The sequence below is a fragment of the Cavia porcellus genome, unplaced genomic scaffold (genome assembly GCF_034190915.1).
Source record: "Cavia porcellus strain 051 isolate PalLab524CR breed Dunkin Hartley unplaced genomic scaffold, mCavPor4.1 scaffold_28, whole genome shotgun sequence".
NCBI classification, from domain to species: domain Eukaryota; kingdom Metazoa; phylum Chordata; class Mammalia; order Rodentia; family Caviidae; genus Cavia; species Cavia porcellus.
The window spans coordinates 22,228,106-22,253,827 of NW_026947511.1; the positions used below are offsets into that span (position 1 = coordinate 22,228,106).

Below are 25,722 nucleotides of genomic sequence, written 5' to 3' on the forward strand. Positions count from 1 at the left end.
GTAATTCTGTTCCGAATAACATTCCAGGGTGGTGTCTTCCCAAATGACAGCCATCTGTGAGGATGTGTAGTAACTGAAACCCAAGATCCTAAGGTCTTTGAGTGATTAAGGTATAATACTTTCATGATACGTTTGGACCAGACACAAAATTCTCCTTTAAAGATGAAGTCAAAACTAATTAGATAATCCCTTCTAATTCTAGTTTCACCACTCACTTCTCCCATCCACTTCTGGTCATTCTGGAAGCAGCCTTCACAGACCACCTGGCAGGGACCCAAGAGGGAGCATGTTTTCCCTGTGGGATCCACAAGTGCCAGCAGATGGTATGAGGCAGGCAGAAGCTGGGGCTGAAGCAGAAGCAGTGTTCTCCTAGGACCCTTTCCCTGCTTCCAGTAAGGCTCATCCCCCAGCAGTGCTGCACAAAGCTCAAGAATGCTTTTTTTTTTTTTTTTTTTTTTTTTTTGCAGCTAGGTGACATCTGTAGACAAGGTCAGAGGTGCTCACTCTGAGATGTGCCTTTTACCAACAATGGGAGGCAAAGTGACAATGCCAAACCACAATTCTCTGGTTGGTTTATTTCTTTAACAGTTTAATTCTTTATACCTGATCCTCAGAAATCTAAAATAAGAGCTTACTACTTACTCTCTTTTTTGTGGTACTGAGTGTCAAATTTAGGGCCTCACAGGTGAAACAAGCCCTGTCTTACTGAGTCCCACACCTGAACACTCACCTCTTTGTTTTTTTAATTAGAAAGAGGAAACAAGAAAGATTCGGATCCATTTTCCTTACCATGGGCAATGCACACATGAAAGCATCTCCACACTTTTTTCCTCCTCTGCAGAACATTCCTCATTACCATCTCTTCTAGGACTACATTCTAGAATGTGCTTTGGAAAAGAACAAAGAGAGTAAGCCTTATTGTCACTAATACGTGCTAAGATGCTCATGTTGTCATCTTGGGCTGTGTTAAAAATACATTAATCTCTGTCCTCAGAACAAACCTACACCAACATATTTAATTTTCAAGAGTCTTTCATCTCCTCTCCCAGCCCTGCCACCAGTGTAAAGCAGTGGTCTCAGATGCACCATCCTGGCTTCTCACACTTTGCCTGAGCTCTGGGGGCTTCAGCCACCTTACCTTTTATAGGAATGTCTATTATCTAAATCTAGCTGGGATCTGTGGTGAATTTTGGGCTCATTCACTTTAGGAAGAAATCGGAAATGAAGAGACAAGTGACACTACATGGGGAAAAAAAATAAAGAAAGCCTATACTTAAGAATTTGGCAGTGCCCTAAGTGCTATGATACAGTAATCCCATAAGAAAACACACAAAACCCCAGCATGAATAACTGAAATCCTCTACCCTACATGTAAGCACAATGCAGGGGGTTACTGAGGTATTTATGTAAACATCCTGGTCCCAGCTTGAGTCAGCCACCCTATCTCCATGTCTCTCCTATTTTAGAAAGTTCTTTTTAATGCACAATTATTTCAGTTGTTAAGAAGAGGTTTTTTTTTTTTTTTTTTTTTTTTTTAAATCAAGTATCAGCCCAAACATATACTTGTGAAATGGTATCCACATGTGAAATGGTGAACTCCCAAACATGACAACCTTTTCTGGTATCTCTTGTGGAATCCTGTAAGGGCCAGTCAGCCAATTTACAGGGCTGGAATTTCCAGTCACTGATTGTTATACAGCTGAGGAAAACCATGCTGCATGTCTCTCAGATCTCCTCTGTTAGCAGAGATGATAAACTGAGATACCAGGTGATCTAGTTAATAGTAATTTTCAAAATTAATTTGGGATACCCAACATGAAGTATCAAGGAAATACATTTTTAAAAAACTATATGCCAGCTAGATTATCTTCTCTACCTTTTTATTAATAACACATTTGATTTAGTTTTAGGCTCACAGCAAAACCAAGCAGAAAGTACAGATTCTCCACATATCCTCCAGGCCCACAGTGCACAGCCTGCCCCATTATCACTATCCTTCACCACAGTGTACATCTGATTTGATTACAGTTGAAAAACCTATGCTGACACATAATTACTATCCATAGTCCATAGCTTACATTACAGTTCACTTTGGTACATACTATGAATTTGAACAATTTATATGAAATGTACCTACCATTATAGTACCACACAAGACAAGTTTCACTGCCTTAAGAATCCTGTGTTTATCCCTCTCTCCCCTAACCCACAGCAGCCACTGATCATTTCACTGTCTCCATAGCTTTGCTTTCCCAGAAATCACATGGTTGGAATCATACAGTACGTAGTCTTTTCAAATTGGCTATTTTTCCGTACTACCATGCAGTAAGTTTCCTTCAAACCTTTTCATTAATAGATCATTTCTTTTCAGTCCTGTATTTACCTACTGAAAGACGTTTTGGTAATTTTATCATTACTTGTTTAGAAAAGTGAGTAGGATATAAAGACACAAAGTGGTACTGGAAGAGCTAGTATTTTGACATGGCAAGAGTAACTTGGGCTAGCCATTAAAACCAAACACTTTCCATTTCCATCTCTCACACAAGGTACTTCTTTCCCACTTACCTACCAGCTGTTATACCCATGGTACATTTCTCCTGGGCCCTCTTCCAGAAAGCTTTGGTAGGAAGTGAATTATAGATTAGTAATATCTTTGTTTTTAACTGAAAACTAAAGTTTCTTTTTTTAGTGTAAAAGGATGCTCCTCTCAAAGATATCTGCATTTGACAGAAGGGATATCTAAGAGTGGAAAATTTCAACACAATGTATTGCATACCATCTGGGATGATCAATTAGAATTTGAAAACTAGAAGCTTTTTCCAGTGCTCCCCAATTACTCCACACCGGTATCTTAATTTCCTCATCAATGGTACAAAACATCTAGCACCTACAACATAAGGGGAAAAGGCTTATTTTGGCTCACAGTTTAAAAGTTTCAGTCCTTGCATGCCAGCTCTAGGCAAATGTGACATGGCAGGAGGCCATAGGCAAAGAAAAGCTGCTCTTATTGCTGCAGCCAGGAAGCAGCAAATGGAGGAAAGAGCCAAGGAAGGAGACATGACCCTTCAGGTCACACCTCCAGTGACCTGCCTCTTCCCACCAGGATGTACCCTTTAATAGCAAGTCAGCTATACCACACCCATAATCCAATCACCTTCCAAAGGTCCTGCCTCTGAGTGCATGAGGGTCTTGGGGAACATTTAGACATAAACCCTAACAATTGAAGATAAACTGTTTTCTCTCTCTTAAGACTTACTGAAGACTATCATTCAGATTTAACACACTTCACTCTTTAATACATGTTTACACTAAAATATTTTTGGAGAAAGAAATTGCCACAGTCTTATTCTATATTACCGATTCACAACCAGGGGAAATTTTGTGCCCAGCTTGGAGACATTTGACAACAGATAAGTTTTTATAGTAATGGGGTAGTCAGTGTCACTGCTACCTTACAGACATAAGTCAAGGATGTATCTAAATAACCTATAAATATACAGAATACCTCCTAACATACATACACCCAAAAGAAATAGCCAACCCAAAATATCAATAGTGCCACAGCAGAAGAAACCTGATTAATTGAGTTAACTACTATAAAGTTAACATTTAGGTAATATAAACACCAAAGCCAGTAAAATTACCATGTCTAATTTGAGAAAAAAAATGTCCATAATTTGGAAAGATTTGCACTACTTTCTTAACATTTCTAGGATATCTTGATCTTGATTCTGAATTATTTACTTTTCAAAACAGTCAACTGAATAAAATTACGCTTTATATAGTTCATGTAAGTTTTTCTATTTTGGAAATGGAAGTTATGATTAAAATTGGCATTTATGAAACTCTAATTGCTAGTTATTACATTGCTAAGGGGAAAAAAAGAAAATAAAAATATTTTCAAGACCAGCCAGATGGGAAGTCTTAAGAAATTATAAGCCAATGTTCATATTCCAATGAGAAGAAAATTTGTTTAGACATTTTCAATGTATTTAAATAATAACCAATGCATTTCTTTCATTAATTCCTTAACTGCTATTAACTGGCTAATTTTCTAACATATGATAAGTAGAACGGTTTGTATCATAAACAGTATGATGTCTTTGTGACATCAATATTTAGAATTTTAGGAGCATGATCTGCACTTCTTTGGTAACTCCTGTCTTCCACTTCACAGATACCTATCACTCCCTCTCTCTTTCTTTCTTTTTTCTTCTCCCATTCCCCTAAAAATCACTGAAAGGGTGGAACAGACTTGCACTAGAAGAATGTGAGGAAAGCCACAATAGGTGTCTTGTCTCAGCCATGAGACCAAAAGTATTCCCACACTGGAAAAGCTAGGATTTTCAACTTACCAAAATTTATCTCAAGCCTTCAAAACATAAGAGCAAATAAGCTATGGATCATTAAGTTATTTTTTTAGAGTCTTGCCTTTGGTAAACCTGTAGAATGGTTTTCTTTTATTCAAGTCTGTTGAAAGCTACCAAGAAAAAACTACAAATTGAAGTCCACCTTTTGCTAGTTGCTTGGGCTTGACAAATAAAGCAATCATCAAAATCATGGACTGTGCCCTACTTCTGAAAGCTGTATTTATTTGACATAATATAGCAGCAGGATGGATAGGTAAATAAATGGCCTTACTTAACAATCACTTAATGTTGTACAACCAGTATCAGGTCTCATTGCTTTATCACTGGCAAAGAGGTTGATGATAATTAAGTTGATTGTGAGTGTGAAGATTTAAATTGTTCAGTAGTTAGAGTTGTTAATGACAGCAAAGGAACACAAAGGAGGAAATACAGGCTTTAGCAGCTCAAAATCATTGCTAATTGCTTATGCATTCATTATAGGCTGACCAGGGCTAATTATCTAATTAAACTAAAGCTCTGTTGCCTTAGAGGAATTTCTAGGCACTTGATGTTGGTTGCCAATTACCTCAGCACGTTCTGTTCAAATGTGTAGTTAACTCAAGGCATGTTTTGCTTTTCCCAATAGCAATACATGGCATTCTTACTACATGATAATTTATGCTTAGAAGGAAAAAGTTTTTCCTTGAAAAAAATACACCATGGAAACTAAGAATAAAGGCAAATATTTTAAACAAGAACTCCTGCTCATTTTACTCAATGATGTATAATTCAGGAAAAGTCAATATAATCTAAGTGAAAAGGAACAACAGACATAAAGATAAATTATCATTGTATGCATATTTCTGAATGTTCTCTTCACATTTTAAAAAAATGCATTTAAAAGTGTCTTTTGTGATGCTCTTCAGTAGTTCACAGTAAGAAATTACATTAGTTACTTTCATATAATTACAATTTTAAAAATCCGTAACACTTTTTAAAAGGCGGAAGGAAAATGGTAAATCACTCAGGTCAAACTCTTCACTTTATAATAAGGGAACTGAAGCTCTAGGAAATGAAATGACTTATCCAAAGTCAAACCGCTGGTTTCTATGACCAGGTATAGCACTGGTATCTTCTCAGTCCATTATTCTTCCTGCTGTTTCAACTTCCAAATTGTACTATCATTTCTCCCACTTCCTCTAAAATGATGTAACAGAGCATCTGCATGGACAAGGTTGGTTTTATTTTTTCCAAAGAAGGCTTTTAGCATTTCCTTAGTAGGGAAACATGTGTATAATGATATACCTATTTTTTTCAAATCAGCCAAATGCACTGGGATGTATTCTGAAGTAACTTTTCAAGGGAGATTGTTTTTAAAGGATTTAGATTTATTATTGGTGTTGGGTTTCTTCTTTGTGTTTGTCTCTTGCTTTGTCCAACTAGAGAAGAAAAAAACATCACTTATAGATTTCAGTATTTAAAGAATTAAATTGCATCCCACTATATTGTTCTTTAGCGAAATTTATCTTATACCCACAGTCATGGCCATAATGCAAAGCATCTTTTGGGAAGGTATCTTCCAAGAAAACACTATTTCACTCTATAAAGAGTTTCTCACCTACCCTTCCTGCCCCGTTCACCATTATTTTTCAGCGAAATGCCAGTGATTAACACACAATTCTTTCCTGGCAAGTTAAGGAAGATGATTTTCCCTTTCACTGCCTCTTGAAGCTGAACATCAACTGTTTCACCACTTGTGTTTAAAATCCATTAATTAAAATAAATATAAAGTAAAAAAAAAAATCTCTCTTTAAGCCAGGAGAAAAAGGACAGATGGGAAAGCGGAGGAGGTGGAGATAGCTGCTGTCTTCTTAGGGAAAAAGAGAAAGAAAAACAACAAGTATGAAATTGAAGGGGGGTTAATTAAGAGAGGTAAATTTAATTTATAGTTCATAACTAATTTTGCCCTCGTAATAATCACATTGCTTAAAGGACAACAGGAAAACCTTTCCAATATCAAATTGACAGTGGGAAGAAAAGTTGTTATAATCTTTAAACTATTACGAAAAAGATAATACCTGGCCTTTGGAGTTGTCTCAAGCTGAGCACAGCAAAATCTTTTCTTTATTAACAACTTGTGAATACCCCCCAACTCCCCCTCCAAATTCTCCAAGTTTTTAATTCCTTTCTCCTTTAGCTCCTGTTGCCTGAAGACACTGACAAGGAAAAGGGAAAAATGTCACCAGTTTAAGTCTTTCTCCATCCTTACTCCACATGTACTAATCTATATGATTACACTTAGATGTCCATAGCTTGTATCACACATGACCTCTGAAATGTACCACTGCAAAGTAATCCAATGTCTATACCTAAAGTCTGACTCCTAACACTAAAAGTTCCTGAGCTTAGGATATTTAACTGAACAACTCATAGAGCAAAGTGCTAAGATATCAGATAACCAAACATAGTTGGAGTAGGGCAAAGTTGTCTCACAAGGTCATAGTGGAGATGGGCTGAGCTAACAAGACTATAGTATCTAATGAGATAATGTTTGTTTGTTTGTTTGTTTCTGAATTTCTTATATTTCCTCCATCTTCTCCAACTGGTTAAGGAGATGTGTTTCCTACAACTGTGAAAAAAGTGAGATCTAGTGATATCAAGTGACCTGCTCAGTAACACAGTGGCAAAGATTATATAACGCTGCTAACTCAGTGGCAAAACAATGCCACCACTTCTAATTTTGCAATTATTTATTTTATTACAATTTGTCATTCATGCATGATACGGGATAAGAAATACATACTAACAATTTTACATACTAACAAAATACATACTAACAAAAAAGCCAAAATACTTCACATATATTTAAGTATTAATCAGGGTAAATATAGTAAAAATTTTACCAATTTATTTATTGTTATAAGCTAACATAAAAGTCAACTATATAAGTGCTACTAGGAAAAGATATTACCAGCTCATTTTGTAAACAAAAATGAAATAAAACTATAGATAAAGAACTCTGAGCATTTAAGAATGCCAATATTTTTGTATTCTTTCAACTGAATATGTGTGTCACTAAAACAGGTCAGCAAAAACAGAAAGATCTGGATAAAAGTCAGGAGGCAGTTTATCTTATATATTAAGGAAGAAGGTTCCTCATAACATAGAGAGATAGATGAAGAAGGATGGAAGACAAAAGAATACGCCTAGTTTCCAAAGAAAGAATAAATTCATAAAGGAGCAGGTGAAGATAAACAGAACAGCTGAGGGTTCTTCCAGCTGTCATTTCCTGATTAATTAAGCAACTGTAAAGAATAAAAAGAATCTCAACTTTACTTATATATGCCTCCACCGTTCCTAAATGTAACAGACATAGGCAGGAGGTAGGCTTCAAACTTTTTTATCAGTCTTATCTATCACTATAGAGCTGTCAACTCATGAAAGAGAAAATGCTGAGAATATACTTGACAAGGCAATAGCTCATCAGCAAGTCCTGTCAGCTCAACCTATAAACTAGATTCCTAATCTTTACATTAGTCCTCCGGCCTGTTCCCTGGAATACCGATCTGTCCTCTGGAATACTGCCTCTTATCATGTTTCTCTATCGTTAAATTTGGGATACAATCAACCTCTTAAAAATGTAAAATGGGTCAAGTCATTTATCTAAAGACTTCTCACTGCACTTGCATTGACAATAAACTCTAACTCCCTTTCATAACCTACAACTCCCTATCACCCTCCTCCCAGCCTCTTAGGCAGGCATAATCTGGTCCATGTCTGCCTCTTCAACTTCACCGGCCTCCAGGAACCCTGACACATGCTATGCAGTGTAACCCTACAGGTCTTGATTTTTCCCTTATTTACTTGCTTTCTACCTGTTTGAAGTTATGGTATGCAACACTCTGTTCAACAGTCTTACACCATTTCCTGAACCTGAAATGCTCTGACCCCAGCTGCTTCCATAGCTAATTCCTTGATATTCAGGAGCAATCCAGTATTACTAATAGTCACTCCTGTTATCTTGTGATCACACAATGTAAAGGACAATATCACACACATAAATATCAGCGTCCTATTAACCTGTGTTATTGTCTCCATTGATAGCTCTGTCTGAAATCATGTTGCTCATTTATCTCTACTAGATAACAAATATATCTTATTCCATTTTCTCCTGCTATAACATGATACATGAGACTGGGTAACTTATGAAAAATAGATTTAGTCTCATACTTCTGGAAGCTGGGCAGTCCAAAAGTATGGTGCAGGATCTTGTAAGGGCCTTCCGGCCACATCATAACATGGTACAAGTCATCATCACATGCTAAGAGGAATCCTGTAAAGTAAGGTCAGCCTTCTACTTTTTTTTTTTGGTCTTTTTGAAATAGGGTCTCGCTATGCAGTTCAGGCTAGCCTTGAGATCTCTTTGTAGCCCAGGCTGGTCTCGAACTTGCAATGATCCTCCTGCCTTAGCCTCCTGAGTGCTGGGATTACAGGCGTGCACCCCCACACTGGGCAGTCTTCTACTTCTTGTACAGCTCCTAGTGCCATCAAGGGGGAAGGAGTCTTAGGACCTAACCCAAAATATCCTAAAGGCTCCATTCCCAAATACTTTCAACATATCAGTATGTTTCCAAGGTGATTATAGTTTCAATTTTTGAAGGAGAAGTTCAAACTAGCACACCTCCCCCAACCTATCCCACAAAAAATACAGGTAAATTCGTTGGGAATTTAAGCCTTGTCTTTCTTGTTCTTTGCTGAATCCCCAAACCCTAGAAGAATATTTGCTACTCAGCTAACATTTACTATTGGATGATAGTCTACCCATCCCAAACTTTATCCATCCTTGTTTACAGCACATACTTCCCTAGCATTTGCTCACTAGCACCTCTCTTTTCTTGTCAGTTCTCTTTTCTAAATTTCTTTTGGGTTAAATTTAAACACTAAGGAATACAAAATAAATAATACAAACAAACATGTTAATGTTAACAGAAACCCATTCAGCCTGGTAGTGGCACAAAAACCCAAGCAAAGTGCTTCAAGGCTCAAGTTCTTAGGGTCAATATAACTCATTAGTGCAACTCCAAAAGGTGGTATATGAAGACAATGTATCTCTGTGACCTCAAAAAGTAACACACGCTCTGTAGACAACTCAGTGGTAGGCCACAAGACAAACAGCAAGGAAAGATGGTATTACCAGGTAGATGACCAGAAGCACTGAAAACAGTTTTTTTAAAATTTCACCCTGAAGCTGATTTTCAAAACAAATCCCATCTCAATATTTGATGAAGAATATTTAAGCCCACTGGTCTTTACAAATTTTTGCCATTTTAAAACTATAATAATAGTTACTATCATGTGGTAGTTACTGTGTTCTAGTATCATCAAGTATCATATTCTTGGAATTTATAAATGAAAATATTGAACTTCACGTAAGTAAGGGCAGACAACTGATTAAAAGCAACAGGTCTGTGTCCTACGGAGTCCATATCTCCTGCGAATCACAACTTAATAGAAGTAAAACCAATAAATAAAAATCTGCATTTGTAAATTAAGGGAAACCATTTTCCTGTTAAGTGTTCCTCACTTTAGAAAAAGACAAATGGAATTTCCTTAAACTAGTTAATTTTAGCCGGGCGTGGTGGTACACACCTGTAATCCCAGCACTTAGGAGGTTGAGGCAGGAGGATCCTTGTGAGTTCAAGACTAGCCTCCGCTACAGGGTGAGCTCAAGGCAGCCTGAACTGCATAGGGAGACCCTGTTTCAAAAAAGAGTTTTAAAAAATAGTTAATTTTAATAGTACATTTCAATAACAATAGCATGGCAACCTTCAAAAACCAGTCTTCAGGATCCTTTTATAAAGCATATAATTATCATCTTAGAATCACCTAATATTAAGAGTTGTTGGGGCTGGGGATTTAGCTCAGCGACATAAGCACCTGCCTTGCGAGCAGGCAGTCATGAGTTCGAACCCCAGTACCGATAAAAAGGAAAAAGACCAAAAAAAAAAAAAAGTCGTCTTACTATTTATAGGTCTAGCCATGATAACCAAACTGAGCTGATAGCTGAGATCTTACCACTTAGAGGTTCTTAAAAATGAAAATTCTAAATTCCACTCCAGTTCTTCCAAATCAGAATGTCTACGGTCTAACCCCCAAAACAATTTTTAAACTTCCCAACACAAATAACTAAGGTTCACAATTACTGTCACTCTAAAGTCAACATTCTACAAATGAGAAAATTGAGGACCTAAACAGAAGCTTCCTCAAGCCACGAAGCTTAAGTGCCACAGTAAGCTGGAGAAACAATATTAGTACTTATTTCTGCTTTGCTACTTTGTGTTGTCAATTACTTGATACCCACCATCCTCGTGCAACTTATTCCCTCATCTGCAAGCTGTGAATAACAATAATAGTGCCTACCTCTTAGGCACTTCTCTAAGGATTAAATAATACAACATCCATTATATAATGCACTTAACACAGTGCCAGGAATAGTGACTACTCATTAGCGAAGTTATATAATCCACTAAAACAGCATGCTATTTTAACTGGAGCGGACATACTGAATCACTCCAATTACAAAATGCACACGAAACTCATGTTTAGCTTTAGAAGTCCAAAAGGACTTCAAATTTTGGGTTAAATTTAAAGTTATGGCATCTGGTGTCTTGCTTTTCCATTCATCATCTATTGCTGTTAAAAGTCCACCTATCAGAGAATACCCTAAGACATAAACTAAGTACACATGAGCTTGTTTGATCGCTGCACACTAGGTTTCTCCTGGGATGTCTCAGGACCACCGAGTAACTCTCTCAGTGACAACCAGGAATGTGCATTTATAAAAGCCTCTTCTCTCTAAACAGGTGCTTTCCAGGCAAACCAAGTTTGATAACCATTGATAAACAGATTCCGTGACCACAGCAAAGGGCCTGTCTAGTTCTCCCAGCAGGCAATTATCTTGTTCTGTAACCAAAACCGCTGCATCATCAGGTCCTGATGCAAACAACAGCTGGGCCCGAATGTCCTGAGTAGCCCTCGTAGTCACCAGGGACAGAGTCGACCTCCTCACCTCCTAAGACACTTATCTAATTACGAAAACGATGTCCCACAGTCCCTGTGACAGACAGTGCTGCCTAGGCGACCACGAGAGGCTAAAGTTGACTCAATATTCTCCTTCACAGAGACAAGGGCAAAGGAAGGAGACACTGGATGTCTGACTAGACCCGAGCGGCGCCAAAAGGTTAACGACCGTCTTGTCCGGTTCCTTTCAGCTATCGGGAACCTCCACTACTTCGCTGCTCAGATGCCGGAAGTGCGTCATCCAGCACGCTGGAGGTGCCGGGAGTTGTAGTTAAGTGCTTAATTCTCTTGCAAACACCCCCATCACCTTTTGTTAAACAAGAAAACACCTGAGACATCTGGCAAATGTTGCTTTGAGCCTCACAGGTCTGTTATCCCTTCCTTTGCCCGGTTGACAGAGCAAACTCTAGGCTCTCGAGGGAACATGGACTACAAGTTCCGGCATGCTCTGCACCGCGCTCCGAACTCCCGGCCACCGTTGTAGGTGCGGGCCGCCTGAATGGAGCGCTGGGCGTAAGGCAAAGCCTGGCACTGTCCGCGCGGCCGGTACCTGCTCCTGAGCGCAAGTGCGGGGTGTGGGCCGTGCGCGTGCGCGCCCAGAAGAGGCGCGAGGCGAACGCGCCTGGCCGTTACTGGCACGTAGCCGCTGAGGTTGGCGGCAGCAGCGGCAAAGCCGCGCGTTGAACTGTCGGGTACTTGCAGGGCCTCCCGCCTCGCCTGGGGCTGCAGGCAGCCGTGGCGGCCGCCGGGGACCGCAAGGGCCGGAAGAAGGGAGGAGGCCGGTCCCGGCACACGGAGGAACCGCCGAGCATGCCCCGAGACAACATGGCTTCCTTGATCCAACGGATCGCCCGCCAGGCTTGCCTCACCTTCCGGGGCTGCGGGGGCGGCCACGGCGCTTCCGACCGCGGCGCGACGGCTGGCCCAGAGGCATCGATACCGCCCGGCTTCCCTGAGAACCTGAGCAAGCTGAAGAGCCTGCTGACCCAGGTCCGCGCCGAGGACCTCAACATCGCCCCGCGCAAGGCCACGCTGCAGCCGCTGCCGCCAAACCTACCACCGGTCACCTACATGCACATCTACGAGACGCACAGTTTCAGCCTCGGCGTGTTCCTGCTCAAGAGCGGCACTTCCATCCCGCTGCACGACCACCCGGGCATGCACGGTATGCTCAAGGTGCTCTACGGCACCGTCCGCATTAGCTGCTTGGACAAGCTGGAGACGGGCGGTGGGCAGCGTCCGCTGTCCCCGCCGCCGGAGCAGCAATTCGAGCCGCCGCTGCAGGCCCGGGAGCGGGAGACCATGCGGCCGGGCATCCTGCGCTCGCGGGCGGAGTACACTGAAGCCAGTGGCCTCTGCGTTCTCACGCCGCATCGGGACAACCTGCACCAGATTGACGCTGTGGACGGGCCCGCTGCCTTCCTGGACATCTTGGCCCCGCCCTACGACCCCGACGACGGCCGGGACTGCCACTATTACCGGGTGCTGGAGCCAGTCAGGCCCAAGGAGGCCTCTGGCTCAGCCGGTGACCTTCCCCGAGAGGTATGGCTCCTGGAGACCCCGCAGGCCGATGACTTCTGGTGCGAGGGGGAGCCCTATCCAGGTCCCAGGGTCTTCCCTTGAAACCACGGACGCTAGCGGTCGGCCGAAGACGAGGCCTTGCTGCTCGATAACTACCTACCACAAGGGCTCAGTGTCTCGCGATCTGACCCCTAGCCTGGACGTTGGATCTCCTGGAGTAACCAGCAGCAGCAGCGTCCTCGCCAGTCTTGGAAAGCACGGGCTACTGGGCAGCAGCCATCGGGCACGGTTAAGGGGGCGGGGTGGGCGGGAGGCTAGGCTATTTCCTGGTACTTTCACTGCGCCAGGGCTTTGATTTCGGGAGTGGGGCAGGGGATTTTGAAGTGCTTCCATCCTAAAGCCATAATAAGAATATTCCTCCTCTGTTCCCCATGCTTTACAAAATACACTAAATGGTTTTTCACCCCAACCCCACTTGGTAAATAGAGTTTGTTTTCCACTCCTGCCCTTATGACCTTTTGCTCTTCACAATTAACTTATTGACTGCATGACCAAGTGGTTTGAATTGATTTTAGTTCAAGTCATTGGTTAAAACTACATTTTCCAGAAATGCGCAACTTTTAAAGTGAGCTGTCCAGCCACAGCTGCCCTGTGAAAATTTAATCATCTTTTCAGAGTTTTGGGATCACCCTAAAAGCGTAACTATGCATACGGAGGACAAGATGTATTTTCTTTCCTCCCTTTGCTCTATAGCTTATATCTAGGTTTCTCAGGCAGCCTTTACTAAAACATTCAGTCACCTGCGTATCTCAGTGCGAGCTGGTTCCTTAGTGTTTATCTCCAGATCTGTGAGTTGAGCAAGTTTTTTGTTGTAGATTCACCTTTAATGTGAAGGCTGTATTATACTCCAGTGACTGTTTTCTTGTCCTGATGTACTTTCAAGAGATGATACGGTAATTCTGTGTTTTCTAACCAGAATCAAAGGAGCTCAATCTGTTATGCTTCCAAACAACTGAATGTAAAACACTCCTAGCCAACTGTTAAATTCCATATGCCTATTGACTTCCAGTATCTTCCTATAAAAGTAGAAGACAACATTATATTGGTGACTGTTTCACATTCTCCCAGGAACCAGAGGGCTGTGATTCCCGCTCAGCTGCTGGTGTTATCCCTCTCCTTCACAGTGTTGAGCAAGCACTTGCTTCATTTGATGTGTTTTTGTAGAAAAGTAGGAGGCATAGATGATCTAGCCTGGAGAGCTGGGAATTAATTGGGCATTTTAGGGCACCAAAACTTGGGATGAGATGCTTCCCACTTGCAAATCCTGAAATAACAGTTACATGTTAGATTTATTTTTGCCCTTTTAAAAAGCTGAGCAACTTTACCTTGTTTACAGATGTATTGACACCATTTGCTTCAGGCCATGGAGCACTGTTTTCCCTTTTGTACTATTTATACTATTCCATTTTTGGTTTTTTTCACGAAGCTTTTTTCATAAAAACAAAGCAGTAGAAATAAACACCTTGAGATTTGCAGGGCTATTGTTCAAGCCTTTTTGATGGACTTACACATGTGGCAATAGACTTCTGCCTGTAATAAAGGAAAATCTACTATTATTGTGGAAAGTATTTGCTGCCCTTGAGGGAAACTACATGTCTTGCCTCTAACTACACTGGGTTACACAGACCTAGGGTGAAGGAGTATTTGTTCCCAGTTCTTAGTACAGAAAAGCAAGTTCTTTTTAATAAGAGACACTTATTCAATTCAACGTGACGGGCCACGAAAATCCTGTTAAAACCTGACACAGGCATAATACCAACCATTTCTTCCAGGGTTGCAAAAATTGTTACTGTAACTTTACATTTTGGTGTGATTTTAAATGCCTTGGGGACAATATGAAGCTGCTCTTCATGCCACTCAGTTTGAAAACAAATCCTACATATGCAAATAATTTTCTTAGAAAATGTCACAAAATAAAATATTTGTGTTTTTTATAGCACAGTAATGAATGTGTGTAGTTATCATCGGTTGGTCACACACTTTTTAAAGTTATAGCAAAAAATTTACAAAGACTGTTGATAGTCAAATGTTTGTTATGGTGTAATCTGGAGTATGTTAAACTAAACCTATAGAAACATTCTGGAAATATGGCAGTAATAAAGGAAAAAGTATTATGAAAGACTTTACTACCCCCCAAAAGTGGTAAAAGTTCTCAATTACAAGCAGATTGGAAGGGAAAGACTGAGGTGCTTTTCAAAAGAGTAACTGAAGTTGTTCAGGCAAAAACAGCAATATATCTTTTTAATTTAGTTAAGTAAGAACAGTGAAATTTTGGTTCACTGATAAAATCTGAGTAAATTCATGCTGAAAACAAAATGTAATTTGTTTTCATAAACCAGTACAGAAAAAGTATGCTCATTAGATAAAATGTGGTACAGAGGAAACCTTGCACCTCTATGCATAAAGTGTTCGTCACGACTGACTTCTTGTGCTGCTATTGTTTCCATGTAGTCCTGCATATAGATTGTTTTAATAATTACTGTGGGATAAAAGTTACCTTCTCCTGGGAAAGACTAATGAGCACAATGGTATTAATCATTTAATTTTTTTGTTAAATAATAAATGCAATAATTGCCTTTCATGGATGAGAAATTGTCTGTCTACTGCTGAAGCTTTTCGATTCTCTGTTACACCAGTTATACCAATGCAGAATGTTGTGTACCTGCTTACTACTTTGAGACCTGATTTATATATACTAAGCCTTCTATTTATTAATGAAGATGGTGGTAATATGTGCTTTTATCAACAGAAGTTCTTTGAGCCTTCACATAAGTAGCTCTTAGCTTCTCTCAAAATGCATCTTTTAGCCCCATCCCTCTTATCTCCACACCACTGTCTCCTTGTAGGTTCCTTAATCCTGGCATCTCACCTCGGCAGGACTGTCATCACTTTCTTCTAAATGATTCTGATTCCTGTGCTTCAAAGGAAGCAATGTACTGTTAACTCAAACATCTGCCTATTGTATTTAACCCTATTCTAAAAGCAGTGCTACTCTTGTAACTGTAGGTCTAAGTTCTATACACAAGCTGACTGATCATCTCCAGTGCACTGTCAAGGATATGAATCTTCTAATTCAGGGATGCTTACATGTATAGATAAAATAAGTGTACTTATGGAAATAAAGGGATATTTAAAATTGTTTAGCAATAAATCTTGATTATTGCAAATTGGAGAAGGAAAACATTTCCTACTATATATACATTTTTTGACTATTGCTAAAAGTTCACAGCTGCCAGCCTTTTAAAGATTATTAAAGTCCAAGTAACAATATGGAACTTAACATTAGTTTATTTCCTTGAGAGTGAACTTTGAAATAGAATGACTGAAAACGTCTGAAACTTTGATACTTTATTATACTTTTTGCTCTAAAGAAAAAAGCCTCATATTTAGAAATATAAAATATATTCTGAAATATATAAAAATAGTACAAAAAACAATTATAATGCTAAAAGGCAAGAGACTTACTTTTCTTTCTTTGATTTTTCCTTTTCCTGTAGAATTTTTATAGCTGTAGCTTGGACTAGCAGCATCTTAGGCACCTGTGTTGATGTTAGCCACCTCCCTACACGTACACAAACACACACAAATGGTATTGAACTGTTAAAACATTCCTATAGCAACTTTTAATACATAAAAGCTTGCCTTGATCTCAGCAAGATTAAGATTAAAATTAAATGGTCTGATATATGAGCACTTGAGAACCTTATTTAGGTGCAGTCAGCCTGTTTATAACATGAATTGACCCATCTCAAAAGCATTAAGAACAAAATGAAATTAATCTCCAGTAACTTTAATAAAAAACCAGTATCAGTAATATTATTCTATAAGGTGTATTTTTCTATGGTCTTGAGCACAGTGAAAGAGAGATGCCTGTGAAAAGTGTCCTAAAATTTGTAAGTCAAAAATATAAAGATACTGGCCTCACGTATTTAAATGGAGTAAAAGCCATGAGGTTGGCTCTGGGAAAACATTGTGTGTTCCTTACGGTATATATCACTACCTCGTCAGGTCAGCCAAGGTGAAAGTGAGTGTGTGACCAATTTGGTAATCAAAATGTCTTAGATCTTGTTTTTAAATGATTTTACCTCCTTTGTAAACAGTGGTTTAGATTTTCTTAGTTGAAGGTGGTATAAAAATTTGTCAAGATTACATATTGTACAAAAGTTGAGTGTACTACATTTTAATATGAAATCTTGTAAGAAGGATTTGTTAACGTAATTGTCAAGATTGGCATTCTATACTTGTCAAAATTGGATAAGCAAGGATGATGAGAAATACAAGTTTATTAGGGAAATCACCAACTAAGAAAAAAACTGACACTCAAATTTTGAAATCTCTGTTTAGTGGTTCTGAAAAGAGGTATCTATATCCTTGAAATAGGAATGGAGGAAAGGATTAACTACCTCCATAAATTAAATTTCAATTTCCAGTGCTATTAAAGGAACAAGGTGTTTTCTAGGAGTAGCTGTGAGTACAAGCTATTCTGAAGTACAAACTATCAAAAGCCAACTGTGAGAGTCTGAGGTAGCAAGAGACAAGCAGAAAAGATTTTCACATGTAACTGAACAATGAATGCTCCAATATATTACATTTGTGTAATACGCAGTGGGTGAACTTAAATGATATTCAGGTTCAGATTTTAGAGTAAAGATGATTACTATATGAAGACATTATCCATTTGCTTTGTATGATAGATGAAGTTATAATTTATTAAGTAAACTTATGTTTTAAAATTACTTCAGAAATCTTTCAGTAAAGTGAACCCTATGGTATTTTGCTTTGCAAACCAGTATCCAGTCTCTCCGAAGACTGAATTGGCCTAATTCATACTGCCTTTGAGATTTTCTTAAGGCCAGTAGACACCTAGTTTATTTCATGAGCTGAGTATTTTGATAAGTCACTTCTAAACCCACCAAAACTACAATAGCAGGGAACTGATCCTTCTGTGTAAGAGTGCACTTGGGATGCAGGCTGAGAAAAAATGAGTCCCGGGGTAATTCCTTCGGAAACCCATTAGTGCTGTCATCAGCAGTGTCTGAGAGCATTTTGATCTGAAGTGATAATGCTTTCAACAACTTTTCTGAAGTCATGACTCTAATCCTGGAACCTGAAAGTCATTTCCAGCTTGACCACGCCACCACACTTTCCACAAAGCCACATCTAGTCTGAGTTCCAGGGCCTGGTCAGGTTCTGAAAGCAGTTGCAAATGTGTAGTCTCCGAGTGGGCACTTGTTTGTAAGTATTTATTTTCCGGAGCCCACTCAGGAGCAGAGAAAAGCTATAGGCTGTTATAGAGGACGGAACAATGAGTCAAAACAACGCCTCCCCACTTTTACACTAACGCAGGGGGGAAATCCCCAGAACACTAGCGTTTGATTATGAATGGAGATTGATTTGGAGTGGCAGGTTTGGTGTCCATAGGCTAGCAAACAAAATTTGGAGGACCTGTCTTGGTCAAAGCACTTTAGCCCACTGATACTTTGTACTGTTTGTTAATAGTTCCCCAGGTGTTGAATATAATTCAACTGTAATTCCCATCAAATATTTCATAAATGATATCTACAGCAGAAATATTGTTGAAAAGTATTTATTTACACTATAGTCAAGCCATTCATTATTTGAACTTCAGTTAGTGGTTTTTGTGTTAGATCGTTTGTTTTTCCACAACTATTAAGAGCTAATAACCAAACAAATCCAAAATTTGACTACAAAGGTAACACTTTTAAGTCACAAAACAAGAGCATACAAAAATATACTTTCTAAAAAAAATTCCAAATATTAATAGGCAGAAATATACAGCCATACTTAACCTCAGGAGTCAATCTTATTTTCCATAGTAAGGCAACCCATTTACATGCAGACCCTGTAACACTGTCTACATTACACAAGGCACCAAGGACACTTCCAACACAATTGCATGCATTCTAGTTTTAGAGAATTATATTTACATCACTCTTTAAATAAGTTAACCTCTGACTCATTTCAAGAGATCATAAATGCTTTACAATTTTTTTCCCAAAGGTTCAGAACTTGGAGAACAGTGCACATCAAAAATACACAAAATCTGAGTGGATATACACTGAAAAAATAGTCTACATTTTTTCAACTCAAAAAGGAGCAGATATTGCTATGTCCCTCCCATCACATTGCACTTCTGTTCTCTGACTTTATAATACATATTGCTTAAAGGGTTGAGATGACTAGATAAGCTTTGATTCGCTGTTCTAGGGCCATCAGTCGCAGAACAAAGGCCATGTTGTGCTCACTGTACAGCATCCCTCAAATCAGTCCCAAGCCATAAAGTGCACATCAGTTTGCTTTTCTTCTGTCTCCACTTGAAGAGATCAGCATCTCCCAACCTACTGTAGAAAAAGTCTCAGATCAACTCTGACATCCAGGATCAAAAACCTGTCCTCGGTCAAAACGAAGGGAAAGGGGAGCAAAACCCTTCTAGTCAAAGAACCCTTTAAAGCAGGGTTGAACCTCAGCCCTCAAGGCCAAGGATCCATACCCAAACCCCTTCTGAGCCTCCTCACTACCTTGGGGTGATAGTCAACTCACCTAAGAGACACTAAGATGAGCTAAGTTTTAGGAAGGGCTGGCTTCTAAGAGGAAAGAAGACGCAGGTTGGGCTCCACCAAACCCCTTTGCCCAACGAAGGAAGGGAGGAGTAGGGACAGGTGGTAGTGTTTGTTGCACAGCTGGAATGGACAAAGAGCCTCCAGGGCCTGGAGGAGTCAACTTCAGTTTCATCTCAAGGAGTCCGGGTCCGAGAAGAACAAGGGGCCAGTGGCCCTCCGGCGATAGTGCTATTGTTGCTGCTGCACAGACTGCCCCCAGCCTGTGAGCCCCCAGCGCACGAGACGGCAGAGGGGGCTGGCACCGATGAGGAGGGAGCACTGCTTTTCCGTTCTTTCTGTCTCAGATGGATCTTGGTGTGGCGCTTCCTTTCATCACTCCGGGCAAACTTGCGGCCACAGTAATCACAGGCAAAAGGCTTCTCCCCGGTGTGGGTGCGGATGTGGGTGGTGAGGTGGTCACTTCGGCTGAAGTTGCGCATGCAAATCCGACACTGGAAGGGCTTATGTCCGGTGTGGATTCTGATGTGCCTCGTCAGTTCATCCGAACGGGAGAACCGCCTGTCACAGCCTTCTGCTGGGCATGGGTAAGGCCTCTCATGCACTGGTGTCTTGCTTGGTCTGTTGGGGTACTTGCGAGGCCTCAGGATGGGCCGCAATGGCAGGTGGTGTGGGTTATAGGCGGCGGCGGCTGCTGCTGCTGAACTGCTGCCAGGCAGCCGGGGTCCTTCATTGCCTCCAGTGGCTCCTGGTCCTGTGACTCCAGCACTGGGGCCCCCCAGGGTAAAGTTACGGATAGTAGAGAGTGGAGTGAGTGGAGGGGGGACCCGCAGGGAGTCCAAGGGACAAGGAAAGGGCTTGCGATCTGGGCCAGCAGTACCGTGTAGGTCTCTCTGGCACTGAGGTGGGAAAAATCCTGGATAGTCTGGAATCATGGGGAAGAGACCTGGGTCCGTGGCTGGCTTTGGGGATGGGTAGGAAGGAGGTGGTGGATAGGCCAAAGAAGAAGAGGTGGATGTGGTAGCTGCAGACAGGAACACCGATGGGTCCTGGTAGAGGTCTCCCGCACAACCAGAATAAGGAGGAGGAGGTGGTGGCGGAGAGTAAAGGTGGTCCAGGTCAGGCTGATTCTGGGACATGGTACACACACCCAGAGGTCCTGTGGCCAGTGGGTTGGGGGAAGCGGAGGTGACGCTGGACGAGGCTGTGGTTGACGCTGGGGAAGTGACCCCTTGCAGGATGCCTGCACTCACAATGTTGATGATGCCTTCTGGATAGCAGCTGGCACCAGGGTACTGGGGGTCAATGGAGAACTTGCCCATGTAAGTGAAGGTCTGGTTTCTGGGTGCAGAAACAGGAGCAAAGCTGGTAGGATATGGGAGATCCAAGGACCTCTTCTCTCCAGTCATGTCAATGTTGATCATGCCATCTGTGGAGGTAAAAGGCAAAATGCAGGTAGAAAATGAGAATGTAGCCAGGAAACCCTTCTCACCCCTCTCTCTCATGGGGCCATTTCCAAGGCCCTGGGTCCCAGCAACCTGGAGCAAAATCCAACAGCTGGGGAAACTGAGGACTAGAAACAATAAAAGGCTAGCCCAAATCCAGGACCCAACAACCACCTCCAGGAATTCAAGATGAGCTCCTTCCAACTGCCGCAACAGCCACCTGTAGCTTTAGTCCCCAATAAAAACCTCCGATAATGGCAAAAACAATATTAAAATTTCCCATCTGCCTGGAACTTCTCTTTGGCTTGGAGGGTCCCATGGCTGAGGCACCAGGACAGGCTCCACCCAAGAACCGACCTATCTCACCCCTCACGAGAAGGTGCCAGCCCCAGAGGGGAACCCGAAAAGTGGGAAGCGTTATTTTCAGCCGCCCCCAGCCCCCGCGCCTTCCCTCCTCACTCTCCCTCTGCACTTTGACAGGCGGCAGCGGTCTTCCCTCCTAACATCCTCACTCTTGTCCTACACCCGCGCGTTCCCGCCCCGCCCAAGGCCAGTGACTGGGCTTCCAGAAAGGCGCGGGGGATGCGGGAGACGACTTTCTAAGGCATCGCCAAGGAAACCCGCGGCGCCGGTGCCCCCGCGGGCCTCCCTCAGTAGTCCGGGGGCTGCTTCCCGCTGTTGCCCGCCCTCCTCTACCACCTCCTTCTTGCCTGCGCCTGTCCGAGCCCCCACCTTGGTAACCCCCATCACTTCGCAGGCTGCAGGCAGGTGGGGGCGCGTCTCCAGGCCGCACGAGGAGCGCGCTCTAAGATTTTCCCCGAGTAGGCTTCGCTCCGGAGGGAGCTGCAGGCACATTGCTCTAGAGCTTCCCTGCAGCTCTGCTTTCCAGTCGCGCGGCTCTCCCTAGGAGCCCTGAACTTTACAGTCACTTTGTCCCTACCCCTGGAGCGGAGAGGTCCAAAAGGAGCCGGAAGGGCTTGCGCAAGCCCGAAGCCAGGAGGGGCGCCTCTTCCACCCTCCTATATGCGCCCACCCGCGGCTGGAGCGCCAGGGCGCACGCCTGCCTGTTCACTGGCTACCTGGCCGCGGCGCCCCAATCCCTGTTCTCTCCGGGCTCTCCTGCACCTCACTTCCAGTCTTCAAAGCCAGGGCAGTCAGCACTGTCCACCTCGAGCCCCAATCCCCTCGGAGTCCCGCACACCCACCGCTCCCCCACCCACCACCTCCCAGTCGTACGAGTCCTGCAAAGAGGACACGCGACTTACCTCCTGCCACTCCGTTCATCTGGTCAAAGGGGCCTCCCAGTTCGGCATTGGGGAAGATGGTCACCGACGTGGGGGCGAGGTCCTCCACCGGGTAGATGTTGTCAGACAGCTGGTGCACAAAACCACTGAGAGTTACTGGGATTTTGTCTACGGCCTTGGCGGTCATCATTTGCTCCTCGCACAACCTGGAGACCCAACTCCCTCGCTACCTGGAGTGTCAGAGAAGCCGTTTTGGAGAGGGATAGGACTGAGCCTGGGTTGGTATCTCCTTTGACCCTCCACACTTAGAAACAACCACCACTAAAAAGAAAAGAAAAAAAATCCAACAAATAAAACTAGCAAACAAGTTGCTGTTTTGTTTTGTTTTTTAAGAAAGAAAAATGGCTATTTGCCACTGACTCTCTCCTGTCCGTGTTCCGGCTGTTGTAAAGCCAGGAGTTGCTGGTGTAGTGTTATTATAACAGTCACTGTGTCCCCTCGCCGAGCTATTAATCAATTGCTGCTCTCTCAGTTAGACGGAAAGTGTTGCTCTAAGTATTTATGGGCAGGTCTTCAATGCCCGTGACGTCGCTGCCCATATATGGACTGAGGAACAGGGCTGGGCCTGGCGGCTTTTGCCGTCACATGGCCAATTTGCATACGGGTTCAGCAGCTCAGGCTCCGCGGGGCTCGCGACTACCGGTTCGCAGCCCGCGGCAAGCTGCGGAGGTTGTGGACCCGCGGCCTGAACCGCAGCCTGGGTGCGGGGCGCAGGGCTCGGCGGGGAGGGGGCGCGCCGCGGACTACCCGCCTGCGGTCACTGAGAGCTGGTGGGGGGGACTGCGGCTGAGCCTCTCGGGGCGGGGAGGAATTCCGGTTCTCCCGGACTTTCCAAAAAAGGAGAAGATCCGGTGCCTGCGGCTCCGCCTCTCCGGCCCTTGTTTGGGAGCCATTCCGGAAAATTAAACTTCGGAAAGAAACCGAGCCCAGCCGAGACACTACAGTCAAACCCCTACTCACTTTCTTGGCAGCTCAAAACCGCAAGCAAAAGGAGGCAAAGAGAAAGAGAGAGGGAGAGAGAGAGAGAGAAAAAAAAAAAAAAGCTACATGCATTCACGGAAGCTGACTGCTTTTTTCTGAATTACTTGGTGGAAAGAAGTGGCTGGTGATAAGAGTGAATGCGGTATTGCTTTTTTGGAAAGTCTGTTCTATTTATACAGGAGCGAAAACGGAACAGGTTTGGGTTGTTTGTTTGTTTAAGTATTTTGGGCTCCTTGGGGCTGGGGGTACACCCCACGGGGAGCAGAATAACTACAAGAGCTTCAAAAGAAACCCTCAGCTGGAGACACCCTATTCCTCTGCCCGCGCGCCGACTGACCCCTAAAGCTGCAGCGCGCAGCGGGCGCCCTTCCCGGCGCGTCTGGGCGGTCGGTGGCGTGGGGGCGTCCAGATGGAAGCTTGGACACTAGCCCTGCGCGCGCGCCCATACACACACACACACACACACACACACACACACACACACACACACACTTGCTCCACTTCCGCTACACACTCCCTCCCGCGCTGTCCTCTTCACACACCCACTCACACACCTTACGCTACACACCTCTCTGTTGACCGAGCGTGCCAGCTCGCCCGCCGGACTACGAGGGTCCCCTTACACCCATAGCGCGCCGCGTCAGAGCGGAAGTCCAAGCTCGCCAGACTGGCACCACCTCTCCAACCGCCACGATTTGTATCCCCTAATCAATGCGAGCCCAACTCTGGTGGAGCGCCTTGCCCTCAATGAAGCCCTGTTCCAGAAAACACAATAAGAGGAATAGTCTTTCCCTCGCCGAAAGCATCTCTGCCGCGAGCTCAGTACAGCCCAGAGTGATAGCAAACAGCGACCCCAAAGCCAATTTCCAGCCGTTATCACCGCACACATGAGCCCCTTAAGAGAGGAAATGAACCCCCTAGAAATCTTTTCTATTTAGTTCTCAAAGCAGTTTTTAAAAACTTTTCAGAGCCTAGCTATGCCGCGCCCATTTCTGGCTCGCTAGACTCAAGGGTCCTACCCTTCTGGTGAGCCCCAGCTTACACCAGGAGCGCTCCGGGAGGCTGGTCCCGGGACCCCAAGCCCCGTGAGCCCAGGGCCAGCCTGGCCAGTGGCCATCTGCACAGGTTACGGAAGGCTCCCGCCCTTTCCCCCCGCAACGTGGTGGAGGCCGGCGATGAAGTGTGGGAAGCTCTTCCATTTCCTAATCTGGACCCTAAACAACCCCAGCCTGGAGGAGACCCAGGCGGGCAGGAGCCACGGCGCCACGCCGTGGAGAAAGTGCGGCGCTGCAGACGCTCTCCCGCGGCTCACCTGCTGCGGCGGCCGCCCGGAGTCTCCCACAGTCCCGCCTGGGCTCGGAGTTCCAAGATCAGCGACCTAGGGAAGCCAGGAGCCCCCTCTGCTCCTGTATCCGAGTACCGCTACTTCCCCTGCCCGCCGCAAGAGCTGCTTTCCAGGGACCCGCAGTCTCCCTGACTTCAAACGCCCAGAACAAATTTCTGAAAGTTTTTTAGTTCAACGTTGTGCACTCTCTCCAGTGGGGGTTGGAGGGTTAAAAGGGCAAAAGAAAGAAATCGCAGTAAGGTTAGCACCAACTTTCTAAGTGTTTCATCCCTAGCGAAAAACATGTGAGGTCCCATCTCTAAGCAAAAGAAGAAAAACAAATCTACGCTCTTACCACGTGAGGCAGCCCGCTCCGCCTGCGCTCCGGCCGGTCCCGGGGCCCCCGTGCTGACCACGGGCAAGACGACACCTCGGAGGGGAGCCCGACTCTCATCTCCAGCCTGAGTCCAAAGGAAGCGGCCGGGGAGGGGGGCAAATTATGCAAATGTCGATCACAGCGGTGGGGCTCGGATTACGGTCCCCGCCTGCCCCAGAGGTGAGGCACCCACCGGTGGTGGCAGGCGCAGGCCGAGCCACTGCTTGTGCTTCGCTCCTCTCGGTGCACGTGGGCGGGCGCGCCGGCGGGCTGGGGACTGATGCGGCCGCCCCTCTGCCGACGCCGCAGCCAACCCAGCCGGCTGCCACCGCGCGCCGCCCCGAGGGGGAGCTCCTGGACGCCCGGAGCGCCCTGCGAAGGGTAGGTCACCCTCTGGGGGTGACCTGAGCGGAGGGAATCGCGCGGTCTTTGACTGTCAACCTTCGTGGAGTTGGAGGCAAATGGGGCTAATCATGGGAAGAAAGCACCATTGAGGAGTCTTTCAAGCAGGTTAGAGTAAATGGGACTGACTGACCCTCTGGAATTCTGAGCTTCCCAAGGACTTGCGCCTCCCTTTGGAGCTATGTGGAGTCACGCCCTGGAGCGCCAGAGGTGGGGTGGGGGAGGGGTGGCCAGGAGCTGCGGGGGTCCGTGCAGGCTCGCAGAGAGAGGGTGCCTGGGGCCAGTGCCAGGAAACCTTTCTG

At 44.0% G+C, this 25,722-nt stretch overlaps 2 protein-coding genes across 3 annotated transcripts; one reads left to right on the plus strand and one right to left on the minus strand.

The window, feature by feature from the left end:
- The first annotated feature begins 11,878 nt into the window (after nucleotides 1-11,878).
- Nucleotides 11,879-15,591, plus strand: Ado (2-aminoethanethiol dioxygenase). The gene has a single exon (XM_005008584.4). The coding sequence runs from the start codon at nucleotides 12,240-12,242 to the stop codon at nucleotides 13,050-13,052; it is 813 nt and encodes a 270-aa protein (XP_005008641.2). The 5' UTR covers nucleotides 11,879-12,239; the 3' UTR covers nucleotides 13,053-15,591.
- A 2,990-nt stretch (nucleotides 15,592-18,581) lies between these two features.
- Egr2 (early growth response 2) lies at nucleotides 18,582-25,190 on the minus strand. Of its 2 annotated transcripts, none has more exons than XM_013156536.3 (3): nucleotides 24,998-25,190; nucleotides 22,299-22,407; nucleotides 18,582-21,017 (listed from the first exon to the last, which is right to left on the minus strand). In XM_013156536.3, exons 1-3 carry the CDS (start codon nucleotides 25,094-25,096, stop codon nucleotides 19,765-19,767), a joined length of 1,461 nt encoding a protein of 486 aa, XP_013011990.2. In that variant the 5' UTR covers nucleotides 25,097-25,190; the 3' UTR covers nucleotides 18,582-19,764. The 2 variants fall into 2 exon arrangements, with proteins under 2 accessions (XP_013011990.2, XP_013011989.1); XM_013156535.3 differs by lacking the exon at nucleotides 24,998-25,190 and adding an exon at nucleotides 22,508-22,844.
- Nucleotides 25,191-25,722: the final 532 nt, after the last annotated feature.